This window comes from Diceros bicornis, chromosome 14, assembly GCF_020826845.1.
Source record: "Diceros bicornis minor isolate mBicDic1 chromosome 14, mDicBic1.mat.cur, whole genome shotgun sequence".
Taxonomy (NCBI): domain Eukaryota; kingdom Metazoa; phylum Chordata; class Mammalia; order Perissodactyla; family Rhinocerotidae; genus Diceros; species Diceros bicornis.
In genome coordinates this window covers 7,763,356-7,783,329 of record NC_080753.1, presented here as the reverse complement: position 1 = coordinate 7,783,329, position 19,974 = coordinate 7,763,356, and the positions used below count along the sequence as shown (strand labels likewise).

Below are 19,974 nucleotides of genomic sequence, written 5' to 3'. Positions count from 1 at the left end.
CAAAAAGAAAATAAAAATAAGGAATGAGTTTCCTCATCTGTCAAGTAGGTTATCAGATGATGCTCATAAAGTGTTTATCACGAAGCCTGCACAGAGTAATACTAAATAAATGTAGTGGGATGGTTAGCTTTGGACAGGACATATCCAAGGCTGTCAGACTCTATGGCAGTGTGGAGGATAGATAATTTTGCTCACTCTGTTCCCTTTCTCAGTGGAAGGAACACTGGAGAGATGAGTCATTGGTCATTGATATTATCATCCCCACGATGTCCATTAGTGAGGAATTAACTAGTACAATTTCATCAAAATTGATTCATATTTACAAATAACACACCAATGAAGAAAAATATTCTGTAACTATAAATATTCCTTTGCAGCACAAATTTTTAAAGCCATTCCAAATTAGTTAAAAAGATCATGATGACACTTGTAAATATCAGGGACTTAGAGTTATTTTGGGAAGCGCTAGTGTATAAAGCTATTAGAGTTCCATTTCCATCATTACTTGTGAAAACAGTACATTTACTTTACACAATGAACACTAAATAAAAGGAAAAGGGCTTAAACAGCAGCAAAAAGTAATCTGAGTTAAAAAGTGAATTTCCCAAAGACTATAAAATCAGTTGATCTATAAGCTTGTTGTAGATGTACTTTTCCTGGCTGTCATCTGATGATGTAAATTACATTTTCGGTTTCATTTTCAACTCTATGGGAGTGTGCTGCAGTAACTCTCAATTGCCCTGACAGGCGCACACCAATATATCAACAAAAATACGTTCATATATTTGTAAAACTACAATCATACTTCTTATTTAAAGCTTATCAAAGGGAACTGAGAAACAGTATGAATGGTTTCTTTTCTCCTGATGGCAGCAACCCAGGATGGACACACTAGGAATAAATAATACTGTAAAAGATCATGGAGTAGCCTCATTCATGAAAGACTAAAGAAGGTACCCATGGTAATGCTTTTCATAATATAATGAATTTCTATAGTTTTCATCCTTTTTTTGTGTGTGTGTGTGTGTGTGAGGAAGATCAGCCCTGAGCTAACATCCGTGCTAATCCTCCTCTTTTTGCTGAGGAAGACCGGCTCTGAGCTAACATATATTGCCAATCCTCCTCCTTCCTCGCACCCCACCCCCCGCCCGCCAAAGCCACAGTAGATAGTTGTATGTCATAGTTGCACATGCTTCTAGTTACTGTATGTGGGACGAGGCCTCAGCATGGCCGGAGAAGCGGTGCGTCGGCGTGAGCCCGGGATCCGAACCTGGCCGCCAGTAGCAGAGTGCGAGCACTTAACTGCTGAGCCCTGGACCGGCCCTATAGTTTTCATCCTTTATGGCAGTGTTTCTTATTAAAAATAAAATACATGAAAATGATATTTTAAAAATATAGGCCTAATTTTTAAAATTAAATTCAATGGACAAAAGTTACCCTGTCAAATTGCTATAAAAGTTTCTAAAATCCTTGCTCTGTACTTATCTCTTATCAGATCAGCAACACACAGTTCGTAGGTTCGCATTAGTTCACAGACTGCACTTTGAGTAGCACTGGCTTAGGGGACAACTTATCTTGATGTATTTATGAGAATGAGAGGGAGAATGGATTTTCAGTAATTTACTACATAATCATCTTTTATGATTCACTGTTACTAAACTCATAGAAGGATGATATATAAGCCAGAATGCAAGTACACTTGTAATGGAATGATTCCTTTCCTGGATTAGAATACGTGGGAATCCAAATTAATGATTAAAAGTTTGTTTGTTGAGCAAAGAGCCAGAGCATAAGAAAGTAAATAACCTTAAGGGTGGTTTCAAGGCAAGGAGAGCAGCTTAGCAGAGGGAGGAGGCGGGGACTCCTGTAGTCAAGCCACTGGGACTGGAATCCCCGCTGCATCACATAATGCTTGTGTGACCTTAAACTTTCTGAGGCTCCGTGTCCTGATTCTTATAATTGGGATAATATCAATCCAGAGATGTTTATAAAAGGATTAATACAGTGCTAAATACAGTACCTATTGCAAGGTAAGCATTCAATAAATGTCCGTTGATGTTATTAATACCATCCTGTAATAGGATATATCTTTCCAACAATGAACTTGCTCATGGTATACAGACTCAATGCCTCTTCCCTAGACAGTGCTGGATAAACACAACCTTCAAATCTTTAGACTTCTCTATAGACCTGGTCATCGTCCTCCCTCTGTTCTCACAACCTTCCTCCAGACAGATATGATACAATCGATTCAGTTTCAGCTTTCAATCACATTCCAGTACGACTTCCCTTAGATTACACCCAAGTCACCTGGACTCAAGTTTTAGATGTTTCCAAACATTAGTCATACATTCATGGGCAAACCTTTGGTTTATAGGCCCAGATATGGTACATAAACGCCTTCATTGTGGCGGAGTTTCCAGTTTAATTCTCTGAAGATAACCATATTTCCTTTTATTTCAAGTTCTCAGGGAGACTCTCACTGGCTGGGCCTTACATTCCCGCTTCTGATGGCAAATAAATCCACATTAAAAGCAGATTATAATGAGATTGATTCGCTGGGAACATGCACTCAGAACAAGAATGGCTGTGATATTTTGACAGCTGGAGTCAGGTTAGGATAACATGGTGCCTCCATCTCTGCTGTAGAGATTGCAACACAGCTACAGACCCATCAGAACCACCTCTTCTTGGATGAGTTCTAACTCCCAAATCTAAATGCCACACAAATATCCCTTCTTTTATTTCTAAATAGTTCTCATACAATTAAATATTTCAAATTGCTTCCATGTAAATAACATTCCAGACACTCATTTTCAGAAAATATTCCCTGAAATTCTGAAAATGTTAAGAATATTGGATCTGATTAAATTCCTTTAAGCAATCATTTGATATACTCTCCCCCCCCATTACAAGACTAGAATTTTTGGAAAGAAATTAGAAAATATAGAAATTTCTAAAGAAAAAAATTGTTCTTCACTTCACCCAATGACACCCACAAAGCACTTAACTGTCAGTTATAACACTGTTAACATTTTTGTTTATTTCTTTCTATTTTTAACTTGTATTTGTACATAGTTGTAATTATAAAAATTATATAATTTGTATCCTGTTTCTTTTCAAGTAGCATTACAAAGTAAGCATTTTTACCATGTTAAAGTCATTAAAGGGTACTTTTAATACCTGAAAAATATGTCAATATGTAGATGTTTTATTATGCAGATATCTCAAGTGATATCACCCACTATGTGTTGATTTTTTTAACCAATTTCTATCTCAGAATCTGATTTTTCTCACAAGTTCAAGAAAAAATGCAAATATCTGTTAAGCATAGCTTGGAAAACAATAAGAGCACAATAAATTTTAGCTTTTCTTACTATTATAGTTATCTATCAGGAGTTTCATTGTTCTATGAAAACTTAAATATACAATTTTTAGGAATTCCCACTCCTCTATATTCCTAAAATCCTCAGAAATAGTGCCTTTGTCCAAGCATTCTTTGAGTACCTTTACTTCTTTTATGATCCTGGTTTATTCCTTACAAACATATTGCTAATGAAAATGGTCATGTGAATTATGGAACTGTATGTCAGTGTGCCTATAAAATTCAGCACCATAGCATAAAATAGGCTTATAATAATGGCATTGTACCTTTGTTTGGACATTGACAACAATTTTTGGAAGCTGTGTGGCGTGTTGTGATTCAAGTCTTCTCAGTTCTGTTTCTGTATCTCTGATCTACTCACTTTTCTCCATTTCCACTGTCCTCATCAGAGTCAACACCATCATTGTCCACCATTTAGCAAGGGAGGAGACCTCACGTCTTTTACCCCATCACACCAATTCCACTCTAGGGCTCCCTCTAATCCTTTCTCCACAGAATAGGAAAAATGGTTTTCTTAAAACATACATTTCTTTTTATGCAGCTGTTGCTCATTGTCCTTAAAATAAAATCCAAATTCTTACCCTGGCCTACAAGGAAGGCCCGGTGTCATCTGGTCCCTGTAGATCTCCAGGCTGGCTCTGCCTACCTTTCATTTTCTTATTTTCCTGTAGCCCCTAGGGTCTTTCATCTCCCTGAGCACCACCCAACTCTTCCCACCTCAGGTATTTGCACTGCCATATCGTCCACCAAGAATCTCTCTCTCTTTCTTCTCCTCTTTCTGTGATTCATTCTCATCACTTAGGTCTGGGTCTCCTGGGAGACACCGCCCCTGACTTCCCTGTCTAAAGTAAGTCACCCAGCTATTCTGTTTACCTCCTTCACAGCACATAGTACAATTTACAATTATATTCTTTGCTTAGTTACTTGGTATCTTCTCTTTCCTCATCTATATGTAAGTTTCATTAGCGGCAGAGGCAATGTTTATGTTGTTCATCATAAGATAGCGGAGTACCTGGCCTATGCTAGGCATTTAACAAATAAGTGTTGAGGAGGGAGGGAGGGAAGGTGGAGAGCCAAAGCTGTGGGAGTGAGCAGAGTGGGGCCAGGAGGCCCTAGTACAAAACCCCAGTGAACATCATCATTAAAGGGATTGAGAGACTAAGAGGAATCTGCAAAGAAAACTTAGCAAAACTGGGAATGGGATGCCCCAAAAGGATTTCAGGTGGAAAAGTAACCTGATCATAGCTAAACAAATATTGCATATCCACTATGTGTATTAATATGTCTAAGGATTCAAGAAACACGTGATAGGTATGACAACTATCTTAGAAGAAATTTGGAAATGCTTCTATACTCCTTTTTTCTCATCTTCCAGTGGTGAAATGAGCTACAGAAATACAGCTAAGATAGCAATGTTTATTGACCATGCCAAGTTAAAAAACAATTGTGTTAGAGTAGGCAAAAAGCATGACTACTGTACCTTTTTTGTTAAGTAAATGTTACTATGTTTGCCGGAAACTGTTCAAGAACATTTCTCCTTATGTAAGGCTTCTCCCAGTAATGCTGCTTAGGTCAGTGTCTGCCTGGATTATCTGCAATCTAAATGCCGGCTCTGTAAATTAAACCTGTCAAGTGACAGCTTTGCCATAGTATGCATAACCAACCTTTAAAATGTATTTATACTCCATTTCCTTTCTCTAGCCAGATTAAATTCTCCTTTCCTAAGCTATTTTTGCCTCACTTCAGACTGTGGCACAATTCAATATGTTCTAAACAATCTCATGGAGACCGTGGCCCTCCTGATTTCCAATTTGCAAATGATTTTTATTCAGACTTTAAAACAGCAAAAGAAATTTTTCCAAGTTCACTAAAAATATGAAGAGTTTTCTCAAACTAGATTTCTCCAGGGACCAGTATGTGAATCAGTCATAATAATGGCATGCTATGAAAATACTGTGAATTATTATAGGTTCATAATAAGTCCGTTATTCGGTGTCCCAAAGAAACAGTTCCTTCCAGCATGCAAATAATGTTTTGACTAATATTCTTTTGACTAATCTGTCTATCACATCTTAATATGCATGCTGAACCTCCACAGCAGTAAATACTCATTATATTCAGTGGCAGGTTTCTAATGTGAAAATACGTTTTTGTCTGGTTTGAATACTCACCTAAGCAATTCTCAGGTTTATATTTTTTTTTTATAATTTTATTTATTTTTTTTCCCCCCAAAGCCCCAGTAGATAGTTGTATGTCATGGTTGTACATCCTTCTAGTTGCTGTATGTGGGACGCAGCCTCAGCATGGCCGGAGAAGTGGTGCGTCGGTGCGCGCCCGGGATCCGAACCCGGGCCACCAGCAGCAGAGCGCACACACCCAACCGCTAAGCCGTGGGGCCGGCCCATCAGGTTTATATTTAAGTTAATTGAAATTAGATGTGAAAAGTAAAGGGACAGAAAATGGACATAATCAAGATTAACTAAAGAGAATTGTTACTCAAAATAGACATTTTTTTAAAAGTTTTTCAAAAACTGCCTTAATCTATTTCTGTTTATAGAGAAAACATTACCTCTAATGATTGGGTTTGATGACTTAATAAAATGTTTATTTCTGATCCAGCAGGATTCAGTCATCTAAAGATATTTACATCTGTAGCGCCCAGCTGGGTGGGTAATTGACAGTTCCAGTGTCTGACACGTACAAAACACAACAGCCCAAGTGCAGCTACTGGCCTATGGACTTTGTCCTTGAAAGGCTTGTGACGAGCTTAATTGCTCATTGGAGATTTCTGTGTCTAAAATTCCCACAGGAATCATGATGTAGCACTGCTGTTTGGTTTTTATTATTCATCAAACTTATTAAAAAAAGAAAAAAAATGTAACTATGTATGGGGACAGATGTTAGCTAGACTTACTATGTTGATTATTTAGCAATACATAGCGAATATCCAATCATTATGTTGTACACCTGAAACTAATATAATGTTACATGTCAATTATACCTCAATTAAAAAATAATAATAAATACACAAAAATATATGGATATGAAAAAAGACAATAACTTTAAATCAACATCTTAAAGGAAGAAAACTAAGTCACTTTTTAACATAGGGCATGCTTTAGTTTTAAACATTTATACACTGAAAATTATATGTTCACAGAAATTTAAGTATATTGTACATTTTGTAACATTTTTTTACAATCACAGGAAGATTAATTTTAGGTATAAAATAAAATAGTCCGTTCTATAACAGAAAAAGGAAAATAAACTTTTATAATGGTGAGAGGAGCATGGCTGTATCCCTGAATTTTTGGGACACTTAAGTATGGGAATATACTTAAGATCACCCTCTGGGGGCCGGCCCCGTGGCTTAGTGGTTAAGTGCTCGAGCTCCGCTACTGGCAGCCTGGGTTTGGATCCCAGGTGCACACCAACGCGCCACTTCTCCGGCCATGCTGAGGCCACGTCCCACATACAGCAACTAGAAGGATGTACAACCATGACATACAACTATCTACTGAGGCTTTGGGGAGAAAAAGGGGGAAAAAAAAGGAGGAGAATTGGCAATGGATGTTAGCTCAGAGCTGGTCTTCCTCAGCAAAAAGAGGAGGATTGGCATGGATGTTGGCTCAGGGCTGATCTTCCTCACAAAAAAAAAAAAAACAAAAAAAGATCACCCTCTGCACTAGATCCAAACACCCACTGGGCTATTTGCCTCTATTAAGTATACTTGGCACATCATTACACCTTCCAATCTAGTGCTTTTTTTCTGGGTTGTTATTGTCATGTTTGATCTTTCTATCATTGCAGTGGTAATACTCTTGTAAAGTTTTTGATCAGCCTTCCTCATAGCCCCAACCAACCACTCATAGCCCTAATCAATCAGAGGAGACTGAAAGAGATGAAATCCTCCATTCCTGTTATATGTCTGGTATAACTGGATTCACTCGATGTTTACCAGATCTGCCATCCTTGTAAGAGTGTCTCTGTTCTTCACCATCAGGCTTTGCTGCTTTGTCTTCTGCAGTGTTTTCTCTCTCACACAGATCTTCCTCATCAAGCTCTTAGGGTCTTTTTTATCTCCCACTGTTGGCTTTTGTATTTTGAATATGCTGATGAGAAGTCCTGCCTACCATGATGAGCTCAAGGACACACGTTTTGCTGAGAAAAGTAACTTACAGCTGGGCATCTTGTCTAGTGGAAGAAGAAGTCTTTCATCTTAGGGCTTCTTTTGGAGCATTGGCTCTTGGGGGTGTTCTCTTACTTCTGGATGTCTGGACCACTATTTGCAGGCCTGTTGGCCCAGTCTGTAGACCTTCTGCTAATAAGTACAGGTGCTAATGCTCCAAGTGCAAATCTACAGAGATTAATGAGTCCTCAGACTACAGGAGTCTCCCGACCAAGGCTGGGGTGGACCACTGTTCTCTAAGAATCAGCAGCTTAAAGCTATTGAGCTGAGTAGAACCGACACCCTCAGCCTCAGTTCACAGCAGGGAACCACAAGGGCACAGGACACACAGAAACATGGCAGCTGCCAGATGGGCAGGCCCTTGACTACACTGAGAGAATTTAGTGCGCTGGGGAGCAAGATCACATTTATACCTCGTCTAAAGTGTATCCTTTCTTTCAATAGCAAAAGCTTTCTCTAGTTTTTCATCTGTGAACTATGTCCTTTTCAAAGTAGAACAAGGAGGTACCTCACCGGAGAGGCTAAGACCCCCAGGAGCGGATTACTCCACTTGTGAGTTTGAGCCCAGCTTTTAGAGCTTGATGAGCACAGCCGACTGGCTATTTCATGTCAGCACTGCTTGTGGTAATTACAGGATCTGTGGATCACAAGGCCCACAACTTGTATCGCAAGTCCTATAAGAAAACTGGCTAATACTGATTCGGCTCTGCTTAACATTGGCTGAATTTATATCTTGTCCCACCAAATTCATTTTCTGAAAAGTCATTATTACATGGTTAACTTTCACTATTCCAATTAGCATTACTGTGCTGACCAACTTTTGGAGTAGAATAGCTGATTAAATATATTTTTTAACTACACTATTGTATATGCTGGTGAAGCTTTTTATTCATTATGATGTTAATTCTGCCTATGACACTTGGTCAATATTTTCTCCCACTGGGCCATTAATATTTTAACTTTGTCAAAAGTCTTTTGCCACATAGAAGTTTTTAATTTTTATATAATGAAATCTGTCTTTTCCTCTGTGACTTGAGTTCCCTGACCTACTTAGTGGTCCCTCCCACTCCAAGATTATCTCTTTTAATCCTCCTATATTTTTTTAGACCTTAAGATTTTAAAATCTTTACTCCTTTTATAGTTTATTTGTGAAGGGACATAATATATTTCTCAAGCTCTTTAGATCTCCTTAATTTAGATGGATTCAAGTTTCCTAGGCGAGCAATTTCTTTAAAATGAAGATGATTTGACTTTTGTTCCTGTAAAAGCCTGATCCAATTCTTTTTTTTCAAGCACTTACTTTGTTTACAGAGCATGTGTTTCTAAGAAAGTTGAATAACTATGCAAGCACAGTTTCTAAACAGAAGTTCTAATAAATCCTAAGATGCTGCAGTACACTGACCTAGGACACAATTTGATCCCTAAAGCCCTCTCCAATCTACTGCTCAGTGAAAACAGCAAACAAAAGGCCTCAGTGTGAGTAGAAAACCGAGTTAATCAAAGCAGGTAAAAGTCCTGTTGACTCCTTCCAGAAAGCAGTGGAGAAAGGGTTTTCAGATTATAAGTGACAGAGTTGCCCTTGTGTAGCACAGAACAATTGTGATAAGGTTTTAGTCCTCAAGGGCCTAAATTATGAAAACAGTGGGACAACAGCACTGAAAATGAATAAAAAGGAAGCTTTAGCTTTGACGCAGAAAATTACATCAGTCCTTGACAAAACCGAAGACTCCTAATTTTCAAAGCGCTTCCTTTCAGCAGTGCCTAACCTTTCATTACCTGTGACAACACATCAAGTGAGCAACAGTACAAAGGATGCATGTGATTTCGAAACGCCACAGTTGACTGCAGCTGCCCGTCGGTAGCACGGAGGCGTGACCAGAAAGGACTGTAGGCAGCTAGGGCTTATCCGCATCTCGGGACTCGCTCCCGTCTTCTGCGGGATCAGTCTGCGGAGAGAAGGTTCTCCCCGCCTGGAAGGGCCCCCGGCGACAGGCGCCCACGTGTCCGAGCCTCGGGCCGGGCATTCCAGGTGTTGAGTCACCAGTACGGCGGTCATGCGACATAAGCACTGATGACGGAGATGGCAGGGGCGCAGGTGCCAAGGTAAACCGCTGGCAAAGGTGACTGAGGTGCAGTGAAGGCAGGCGAGCGGCGTCCGGGCTGAGACGCGGCCCCAGCCCTGCAGGGACTGCATTTAAGTTGGAGGCAAACTTCAAGCCTCCCCATGTGACATGTGCGCACTCGCCGCTGGTTTTAACTCTGAGAACCGGGCTGTGCGGCGTGATTCCTCCCACCCACAGACCGGACTCTCCCCCGCTCCCACCCGCGCCGCAGCCCAGGCCCCGTCCGCCCCGCGTAGCTCCCCGGCCCCCGCCCGCCCCCGGCCGGGCCACGCGCCCACCCCGCGCTCCGCCATTCATCAACCGGTTCACACCGGCGGCGGCCGCCGCGCGCTGACGTCCGCAGGGGGCGGGGCTCCGCCCCCGCCCGTCGGCGCCCGGCCCGGGGCCCGGCCGCGATTGGTGGCCGGCGGGGCGCACGTCGCGCCGGCTATAAAAGGGCGGGCCTGTGACGCAAGGGCGCCTCGGCGCGCGCATTGGCTGCCCCGCCCGCAGGCCGGCTCGGGACGCGCTCTCCGCGGAGCCGCTCGCTGCATGGTAGAGTCTGGTGCCCCCGCCGCCGCCCGCCGAGCCGCCGCCGCCCCGCGACCATCGCCGCCGCCTGCCCTGCCGCCGCCGCCGCCCCCGCCGCCTGCGTCGCCGCCGCCTCGGGACCGGCTGTATGATTAGGCCACAATCTTCAATGAGTAAACATATCGCTGTGAGTATCCGCCGCGCCGCCGCCGCTCGGCCGGGCCCCCGGCCCGCCGGCGCCTTTGTTCGGAGCCCGGCGTCCGCTCCCGCCGCCCCGGCCGCGGTTCCGGGGGCCGCGGTTCCGGGGGCCGGGCGCGGGCCGCGGGAGGCGGTTGGCCGCGGGGCACCGGCCCGAGCCCCGCGAGCCGGGGCGGCGGGCGGGGGCGGTGTGGGCCGCCGCAGCGGCCGGGCGGGGCGCACAAAAGCCGCTTTGTGACCGGCGCCCCCGCCCCCGGCCCGGTCTGGGCGCGCGGGCGGGCCCGGCGGCCCGGGGCCCCTTTGTCTGGCCGGCGGAGCGGCCGCCGGGCGCGGAGACGTGGCCCGGGGTGGGGCGCGGGCTGCGCGTGTGGCTGCGGCCGGAGCCGGCGGGCGCCCCCGGCCCGGGCCGGCGAGGGTGGGCGGGGCGCCCGGCGCGCGGTGACGGTCTCGGCCGGGGCAGCCTGCCCCGTGCTCCGCGGCCCGGCCGGCGCTCCGACAAGATGGCCTCGGCGCCGGCGCCCGGCTGGAGGCGGCCGACCCCGTGATTGCGGGGCGCCGCGGGCGGCTCCCTGCGCCACCGCCGCGGGGCCCGGCGCGGACTCGGCCAGGTGAGGACGCCGGCGCCGAGCCCCGCCCTGCCCCAGGGTCCCCACCTGGTAGTGCGAGCTGTCCCGCATTGGACGCCCCACTTGGGGCTCCGGGGAACGGGGACAAGTCGAGTCTTGTCCCTGCCCTGGGGCGCGTCGGTGGGGAAGTGGCCCGGGTCTGAGCGCCTGGGGAGCTGCCAGGGCTGCTGTCGCGCTGGAGCCAGGCGTCCCGGCCGGGCACTCCCTGCCAAGCTGCGACTGGCCCCGGATGGCGCCTTGTAATCGGGGGCTGTCGAGATCTGCTGCTGAAATCCTTCGCGTGCTGTGTCGTTGCCTCCTGTTGGCGGTGGCAACAGTAGCCGCCCGGAGCCAGCGGGCTGAGGTTTGTCTTCTGTCCGTGGTGGGAGCCTCGACCGTTCCAGGAGTATTAAGTTGTTACTTGCGCTGCAGTTGGAACCGTCGGCCTGCTTGGGATCCAGATTCTGAGGCAATGCTTCCTGTTACTCTTTATGTGAATTTTGTTGGGTGGCGGTAAATCAGTTGAAAGCCAGAAAGCTAGATCTTTCCCAGGAGTAAGCGGCATTTTGCACACGCTTTAATATCCATGCGTTTCCTAAGGTGTAAGTGGATGGGGAACAGAGTCTCCGGCCAGCTATGGGACAGAGCGGTTACAGGTTCATTGCCTTGACTCTGCAGTGTGACGGACTGACTGAAGCTTTGCACAGAAGTTGCTCTTCTCCCCCCGTGTACGTTACTGTGATTATATGCAACTGATAAGTGGGAGGCGAAGAAATTCCTTGGTACTTCCAAACTGCCTCTGATGGATAGTTTTTCCTCGGGTGAGGACATGAGACTGGGAGAATGTCTTGGGTCGAACAGGAAGGTGGTTGGTATTAGTGGTCACTGCTACTTCGGTGGAAGTCCCCCCCAGCCGCTGGGTGGCTCCACTCAGTAAGACTAGCCAGTTCACTAAGTGAATTATTTCTGTATTGCTTTTTCTACTTCCTGGTGAAACCTGAAGGGATATGGCCAGACTCAGCTGCAACAGGAATTTTAGCTGTTAAATAGGCTTGAAATTCTCTCTCTTTTGTAAATCGGCTTTCAGTTGAAAAAAGATATTACCTGGAAATCAGAATACTGAGATAAGAGTCATTGCCTTTAACTGCTTTACAAATGACTTCCTTAATTCATTGTATGTCTTTGGAAAGGTGCCAGAATACACTTTTTATTCTAAGGAAGTAATATTTAGGATTTGAGGTGACAATATAATTGAAATTATTTCCAGATTACTGCAGTCTCTATTCACGGTAATCGGGAAGTTCTTGATGGTAGTTTAGTCACTCGTTTTTAACCCAGCTAGCAAGTAGATGAAGTAACAACCTCTGAGTGCTTATTTGAACAAATTTGGGGGCTCATTTGAACAAATTTGGGATAACGAAAGTTTTCTTCTCTGTGGGATGACGTTTTAAGAAATGACTCCTGCCGCTAGTTACTTTATTTTGACAGAAAAATGAACTGGGTTTTTGACTTGATGTTTTCTGTGATCTGCTAGATCTCTGCGTGAATTATTCTTCAAAATTTAGCCAAGTTCTTTTAGAAACTACTACCAGCATGGAACTCTATTTAAAGGTGTAAAATGAAAATAGGAGAAGATACTTTGAATTTAGTTTATTCGGTGATTTACCGCTGAGAATACATACCCGGAAAGTGTTAGGGGCGGCAGCTGGCGCTCGCTGCGTCTTGTTAACCTGCTGCTAATATTTCTTAGTCCTCTCTATTCCCAAGTACACAAGCTTCTTAGAAACTCTTTGGAAGATTAACATTAACGTCGATGTTTTGTGTACCTATTCTGAGAATATCTATGAATATTCAGTTAATGTTTGATATTCGCAAAAAATTAGTTCTCTTAAGGGGAGCTTGGGAAAAATACAAATACTATTTATTTGTTGGTGGTAGTAGTTACCTTGCTTTTGAGACCTGTGGACGGTGCAGGGTGACTTCCACCACCCTACCACCTCCTCCCTTTGCCCTTTGAATTAGAGTCCAGTTTTAGGCTGGATAAGTGAAATTTTGGTTTTAAAATACAAAAGAATATTACTCATTATGAATATCTTTTATAGTTATAAATGAGAATTTTTTTAATTTATAAACATATATCCTTGTAATACTTCACATAACAAGTTGACTAACTTCTAGAGACTCAAATGAGGAAAATCTGTTAAAAGGGAATGATAAATTAATAGGTTGTTAAGGATCAGATGAGGTAGTGTATATGGAAGCATTTTGAAAGCTAGTTTCTTTTTTTTCTCTTAAGAATATACTGGTTAAGCCTTTAAAGGAGTAAGTAAATTATGCAAGGACTAACAGCTGGAAAGTATTCATGAAGTTTGTGATGTGTAAAAATATTTTATTAGCTGGAAAAATCAATATAGAAAGTTGTACATATAGTTTAGAACAATGTAAAGCAGACAACCATTAAAAAGAATAATTAATAGAAGGATCTGTAGAAGGGATATTGACCAAATGTAACAGTGGTATTCTTTAAGGGGTCTTTGTAGTGGATCAGTAATTTCAATTTAAAGCAGTCTATTTGTGAATGCTTGCTTTATGCTTATTGATTTAATCTGTAATCACCCTTGTGTTTTGTGGTTCAGTAAAAGTTGAAAAGGTGGCTTGGGCCCAAATTTCAAAAGGTAGTTGTGCACTTAAGTACTATAAATGCCTAACATATTCCTTTTGAATTGGAAAACAACTTTTTTTGTCTCTCTCTCTCTCTTTTAAACAGCAGTTCTGTGGTGTTCTTGGTCACACATTTATGGAGTTTCTGAAGGGCAGTGGAGATTACTGCCAGGCACAGCACGACCTCTATGCAGACAAGTGAACTGTAGAAATTCATTACTACTCCACCAAGAAGCCCCCATAAGAGTGGTTAACCTGGACACAGTGTGGAATTGAAATCCACAGAGCATTTGACAAGACTTCTGACCTGGATGGGGTAAACCTCAGTGCACTTCCTTTCTGTTGCCTCAGTATTACTGGATTGAAGAATTGCTGCTTCTTGTTAGGAGGTTCATTTCATTTCCCATTACTCCCAGCTCCATACTCAAAGCACTGAGAATTTCGAGTGGAGTATATTGAAGTAGACTCAGTTTCTTTGCATCATTTCTGTATTCAGTTTTTTTAATTCTTTCATAACCCTGTTGAGTGTTTTTAAACTAAATTAACATGGCTCGAATGAACCGCCCAGCTCCTGTGGAAGTCACATACAAGAACATGAGATTTCTCATTACACACAATCCAACCAACGCAACCCTAAACAAGTTTATAGAGGTAAGATTTGATACTTTTTAATGTCTTAAACTGATTGCAGTTTAATAGTGGGGCTTTTTATCTACCAAAATAAATATTATTTTGGAAAATTTGAGATGATATGCCTACAGTTCTAAGTCCCAGAAATGAAATGTCAGTGTCTTTCTGTTAGAGGTGAATTGATGTATACATTTCAACAAGGACATGTGCTTGAGTTAGTTTGGATTTGTAAGTTAGTATCTAGTTCTTCAGGCCTCAAAATTTGCTTAATTTAAATTTATATGTGGACACTATAACAGTATGGCTCTCCCTTACCTTATAAGCCATATATAGGAGGAAGGCTGCTGGTTATGGATTGTTCCTATATCCGCTTAGCCTGATGACTAATACTGTAAACCGGAGTTAGTTTATGTCTTGACCCCATTTGATACTTAGAATCAAATTTTTAGCCATTAGCTCTGCTTCTTGCTGATGGTTGCTAGATGAACTCTTTCACTACCTACCTCTGTGACTACAAGGAAGGAATGTAATGCTAAGAAATTTATTTGAATGCATACACATTTTATTATATAAATATCTACAGATGCTCAGAGACAACAATTAGGTCTTCCAGATCATAGAAATACTTTTATTTTTGATTACCATCTGTATGTTTTTTAAATGCTGGAAGTCGTAATTAGTAATAATCCATTCTGAGTCTTAAAAGCCTGTAGTTGGAAATGGTGTGGGGTTTTTTACACTGTTTTCGGGATTTTAGAGTCTTTGAATATACTTTTAAGGCTTTGAATTACACACTGTGCTGCCAATGAGCAAAAAGTTTAAGGAGTTAGTATAATTGAGTCAAGTCACGTGATTTATAGTTGTTAGTGATTCCTTTGTTCTGTTTACCTTCATCCCTGCATTACTTCTAATCCTCCTTTATTAGTGCTTCATCTCTGTCTAACCAGTATTACCATGACTGTAAACAATTTTAGTATGTGAAGGGCCACAGGATTTAAAACAAAAACAAAACTTCTGATTTATTAAAATATACGTGATGTTTAACATTCCCTTTGTGCTATTCTAGTATTGTCATTTAAAACACGATTTCCCTTCCCTGTTAAACATACATAAGTTATACCATTTATTCCATGATTTTCTGTTAACCAGCAATACCTGTTGGAGAGATGATCAAAATGACGAATGGTGACCAGTAGTGGTGTGGTTATGAAGACCTCATTAAGTGTTTTTTTATGTGTGTTTTATCCAGGAACTTAAGAAGTATGGAGTTACCACAATAGTAAGAGTTTGTGAAGCAACTTATGACACTACTCTCGTGGAGAAAGAAGGCATCCATGTTCTCGTAAGTATTTAATAGTTTCTATGTGTTTATGATACTGTGCTACAAAAGTTTATTTAAATAAACCACTGACTTCAAAAAGCTTAATTTAGGGCCGGCCCCGTGGCTTAGCGGTTAAGTGCGCCGTGCTCTGCTGCTGGCGGCCCGGGTTCGGATCTCGGGCGCGCACCGATGCACCGCTTCTCCAGCCATTCTGAGGCCACGTCCCACATGCAGCAACTAGAAGGATGTGCAGCTGTGACATACAACTATCTACTGGGGCTTTGGGGGAAAAAAAATAAATACATAAAATTAAAGGGGGGGGGATTTAAATATTTTTAAAAAAAAGCTTAATTTAAGTTGTTACAAAATTATGCAGTATCTTAATTTCCAAATAAAGTGAAAGCTAAGCAAAGGTTTGAAGTAATAGATCTTTTTAAAGATTCAGCATTTATTTGCATTTCATTGACAGTGGGGTTTTGTAAAACACGGTTACATATGTTAAAATGCTTTTGAAAACAGTTGGGTGTTAGCAATTTAGAATTATTAGTGTGATGTTTATATTAAAAATCTGAAATGCTTAAATATTCTTTTGACTTAGGATTGGCCTTTTGATGATGGTGCACCACCGTCCAACCAGATTGTTGATGACTGGTTAAGTCTTGTGAAAATTAAGTTTCGTGAAGAACCTGGTTGTTGTATCGCTGTTCATTGTGTTGCAGGCCTTGGGAGGTAAGAGAATCTCTTAAATCCATTTAATGGTGTTGGTCTTAATTCCAGTAAAAACTTGACTTTGACTCTAGTAAAGACTCAGTTATCACTTTGTGAATCAGTTTGCTTTGTTAGGTTACATACTGAACTAAATTAAAAAGTAGGTGAATGTAACAGAATAATGTATTCCAATACAGCTGGAACTAACAAATGCTATAGCTGCAATTTACACTTGTCTCTGTGGGCAAAATTACTTATAGAATTAATCATGTGTGCTAGGTTGTGTCGGTATTGGAACCATTGTCCAAGCTCATTGGGAAAAGGGATTGTGAATCTAAAGTGGTCTGCATTGCATATGCTGTACTTCTGATGTAGGGTTTTGATCCTAGAGATTCTGATTCGGTAGGAATGTATTACCCAGTTCTGCCAAAATATGCATGTTGATATTTGTAAATCACTACCACCACCCTCCACCCCCACCCAAAAAAAGTTCTAGTGGAGAAGAGTGAAATGAAAATCAATGGCCCCAGGGGTATTGACATGCAACTGTGTCGCAGTCTCATTAATGATAAAACAGAGAAAGCAGACTTTTCCTGAAGATCTTTAGGAAAGGATTTTTATGATATTTAAAAACAAATGCTTTTTTTTTTTAAGAATTCAGGAAAAATGTTCTGCATTTATCAAGATTTACCCTTTTCTCTAAATTTTTTCAAGATTGCCCTTGAATAAATACAAATCTAAACTTCTAGACGTATTTGTAATAGTTAAGGGCATAGTTCATTTTTGGTTCTAGATAAAAATCTGAATTTGATGTGGGAATACTGATACTTATTTAATTTTTTAATATAAAGTCAACATTTACTACAGTTATTACTTGCATAGGCAGTGTGGTAAATAGTAGTACTTCTGGATTGGGGAATGTTTGGAATACAGTTATGCCATAATCGTTTAACAGCAGGGATGCCTTCTGAGAAATGTCTTTAGGCAGTTTGTTCATATGCACATCATAAAATGTGCTTACACAAGCCTGGGTGGTACAGCCTGTTAACACACCTAGGCTCTGGTACTAACCTTATGGGACCACTGTTGTACATGTGGTCTGTCACTGACCAGAAGTCCTTACGCAGGGCACAACTGTATTGGATTTTCCAGGATTTGATTTGGAAAAAATGATTTATCGATCTTCTTCCCTTGCCAGAGCTCCAGTGCTTGTTGCCCTAGCATTGATTGAAGGGGGGATGAAATATGAAGATGCAGTCCAGTTCATAAGACAGTAAGTATTGAATGAATTTTCATTTGCATTCTTTTAATTTACTCGTTGAATGTCAGTGAGTTTATATAACTATGAAAACAGTTTTTTCCCAACAGCCCATCTGACCATTATGTTCATTTTTACAATAGTGTTAAAACCAGGAAATAAAGAGCTTACTTCCTTTTTCGCATTCCATGTAGATGCTAATATTACAAAGATTCTAAACCAGTGATAATTCTTTGAATTAGTGTTTTGCTTTAAATTCTCAACTGAATATGTTGCTTGTTTATTTGCCTTTTTATTGCCTTAACATACAATAAAATGCACAGGTCTCAAAGGTAGAGTTGACAGTAACAGCCAAGTAAAACCACTACCCAATACAATATATAGACTATTTTGATGACTTCAGAAAGTGCCCTCATGTCCTTTGTAGCCATCTTTCCTGCCACCAGAGGCCGTCTCTCTGACTGCTAGTACCATATATTAATTTTGTCTTTTGTTGGACTTGATTTAAATGGATTCATAAATTTTGACTCTTGTTACTGCTGCTCAAAAGATTTAGAAAATTAGCTTTTTACTACCCTTTTTCCGCTTAGACCTGTATGCCTGTCCGTAGTTCTGCATTAAGTCACAGTTTAATAATCAAAAGATAAATTGTCAGAAGAGAGGTGGTTATTGCCTATAGCACAGTAAATGTTAATTTAGAGCGATTTTGCTTTATTTACTTCATCTTTTGTTTTTTCCTTCCAGAAAGCGGCGTGGGGCTTTTAACAGCAAGCAACTTTTGTATTTGGAGAAGTATCGTCCTAAAATGCGGCTGCGCTTCAAAGACTCCAATGGTCATAGAAACAACTGTTGCGTTCAATAAAACTAGGGTGCCTGCTGCCATTGCCTTGAGTGGAGCTTGAGACAGGACCTAAGTTATCGTACATATTAGCCAATGTGTTGGTTTGGTGAATAATTCTAATGAAGCTTACATAGGAGTATTAAAAAGCAGTTTTACCAGGCCACAAACTTGACAGAATTGCAACCTCTATGTTTGGGTTACGATCAACCTATTTGGACACTTAGCAAAAGATTCTTGCTGTTCAGCATTTAAAATGTGTTTATCATTTGTAGCAGTTGACCTTTTCTGAAATCATGCAGTATTGAGTTATGTCGTTAAAATTCCCATGCCAGAATCTTATCAATATATAAGAAATTTAGAAAGATTAGGTGCCAAAATACCCAGCACAATACTTGTATAGTTTTCGTATCATACAGAAACTAAAATCCTAGGAACTATGAACACTCTGGACCTTATGTGGTTTATTCCTTCAGTCATTTCACACATAGAAAGTAGGGACTATGTGGTTATTTGCCTGCTCACTTTATGTTTACATCTCCCACATTCATACCAGTGTACATCAGGTTTGCTCAACTTTTTTTTTTTTTTTTTTTTGGATTTTTACCAAGTCTTACAGTGATTATTTAATGTCTTTCTATAAATCTCATTTTATTCTGTTATGGAAAACCTCCATTTTGGAAATCTACATTGTACAGAAGCACATGTCTTTAATGTCTCCAGACGAAAAAGCCTTACAGTTAATTTTAATGTTTGCACTTTGGGGTGCAACTTACAGGGAGGGCCTGAAAAAAGAATGGGAGGGGGCTATTAAGTATTTTTAGTAAAATGTTGCCTTTGTCTTGTGCAGAACTTGTAGAATATGCTCTTTAATTTAGTAAATATTTTTTTAAAAGTTAGAGATGCTTTGTTATTGTAGCTAAAGCAATTCTGAATCATAAAATTTCTGAAATTCTTATAATTTTTTCATACTTATCTGAAGTTGTTTACCAGCTTATTTTGGTTTGAAGTGTGATTTTTCTTTTCTTTCTCTTCCCAACCTCTCTTGCAAAAAAAAGAAGTGGGTTTCTGCTAATGAATTGAGCAGATATCTAATATTTTATATGCCTTTTGAGCTGTGTAACTTAATATTTGGATACTTGATAATTTGTTTTATTATGTAATTGATAAAATGGTGATGTGTATTAATGTTAGTTCAACCATATATTTATACTGTCTGGGAATGTGTGGTTATAGTTCTGTGGGAGAAATAATTTGTCAGTGTTCACCAGCTTGTAAAAATCTAGTGCGAGAGCTTAAACATCTAAATAAATAATGAAATGCATTTATCATCACTGAAATTGTTTTGCTTAAAGTTATCTTGTAGAAAACGATATGAATGAATTGCGCTTCACTTAGTGCCACTTGAAGTCAAGTGTGTGGTTTTCTTAACAAATGAAAGATTACATGAAGTTGGCATTTTAGTAAGGTCCTTACAGACACAGTTTGTTAGGGTCTTGAGAACGGTTTAATATTAAAAGTGCATTCCATTATAAACTTTGCTTTTTA

General features: G+C 41.1%; 2 protein-coding genes across 2 annotated transcripts; both read left to right on the top strand.

Moving 5' to 3' along the window:
* The first annotated feature begins 10,212 nt into the window (after nucleotides 1-10,212).
* LOC131413543 (uncharacterized) lies at nucleotides 10,213-13,885 on the top strand. Its single transcript, XM_058554085.1, has 2 exons — nucleotides 10,213-10,394; nucleotides 13,778-13,885. Exons 1-2 carry the CDS (start codon nucleotides 10,356-10,358, stop codon nucleotides 13,871-13,873), a joined length of 135 nt encoding a protein of 44 aa, XP_058410068.1. The 5' UTR covers nucleotides 10,213-10,355; the 3' UTR covers nucleotides 13,874-13,885.
* Nucleotides 13,886-13,889: 4 nt separating this feature from the next.
* Nucleotides 13,890-19,760, top strand: PTP4A1 (protein tyrosine phosphatase 4A1). The gene is made up of 5 exons (XM_058554084.1): nucleotides 13,890-14,322; nucleotides 15,551-15,643; nucleotides 16,221-16,351; nucleotides 17,529-17,603; nucleotides 18,333-19,760. The coding sequence occupies exons 1-5, from the start codon at nucleotides 14,218-14,220 to the stop codon at nucleotides 18,448-18,450; spliced, it is 522 nt and encodes a 173-aa protein (XP_058410067.1). The 5' UTR covers nucleotides 13,890-14,217; the 3' UTR covers nucleotides 18,451-19,760.
* Nucleotides 19,761-19,974: the final 214 nt, after the last annotated feature.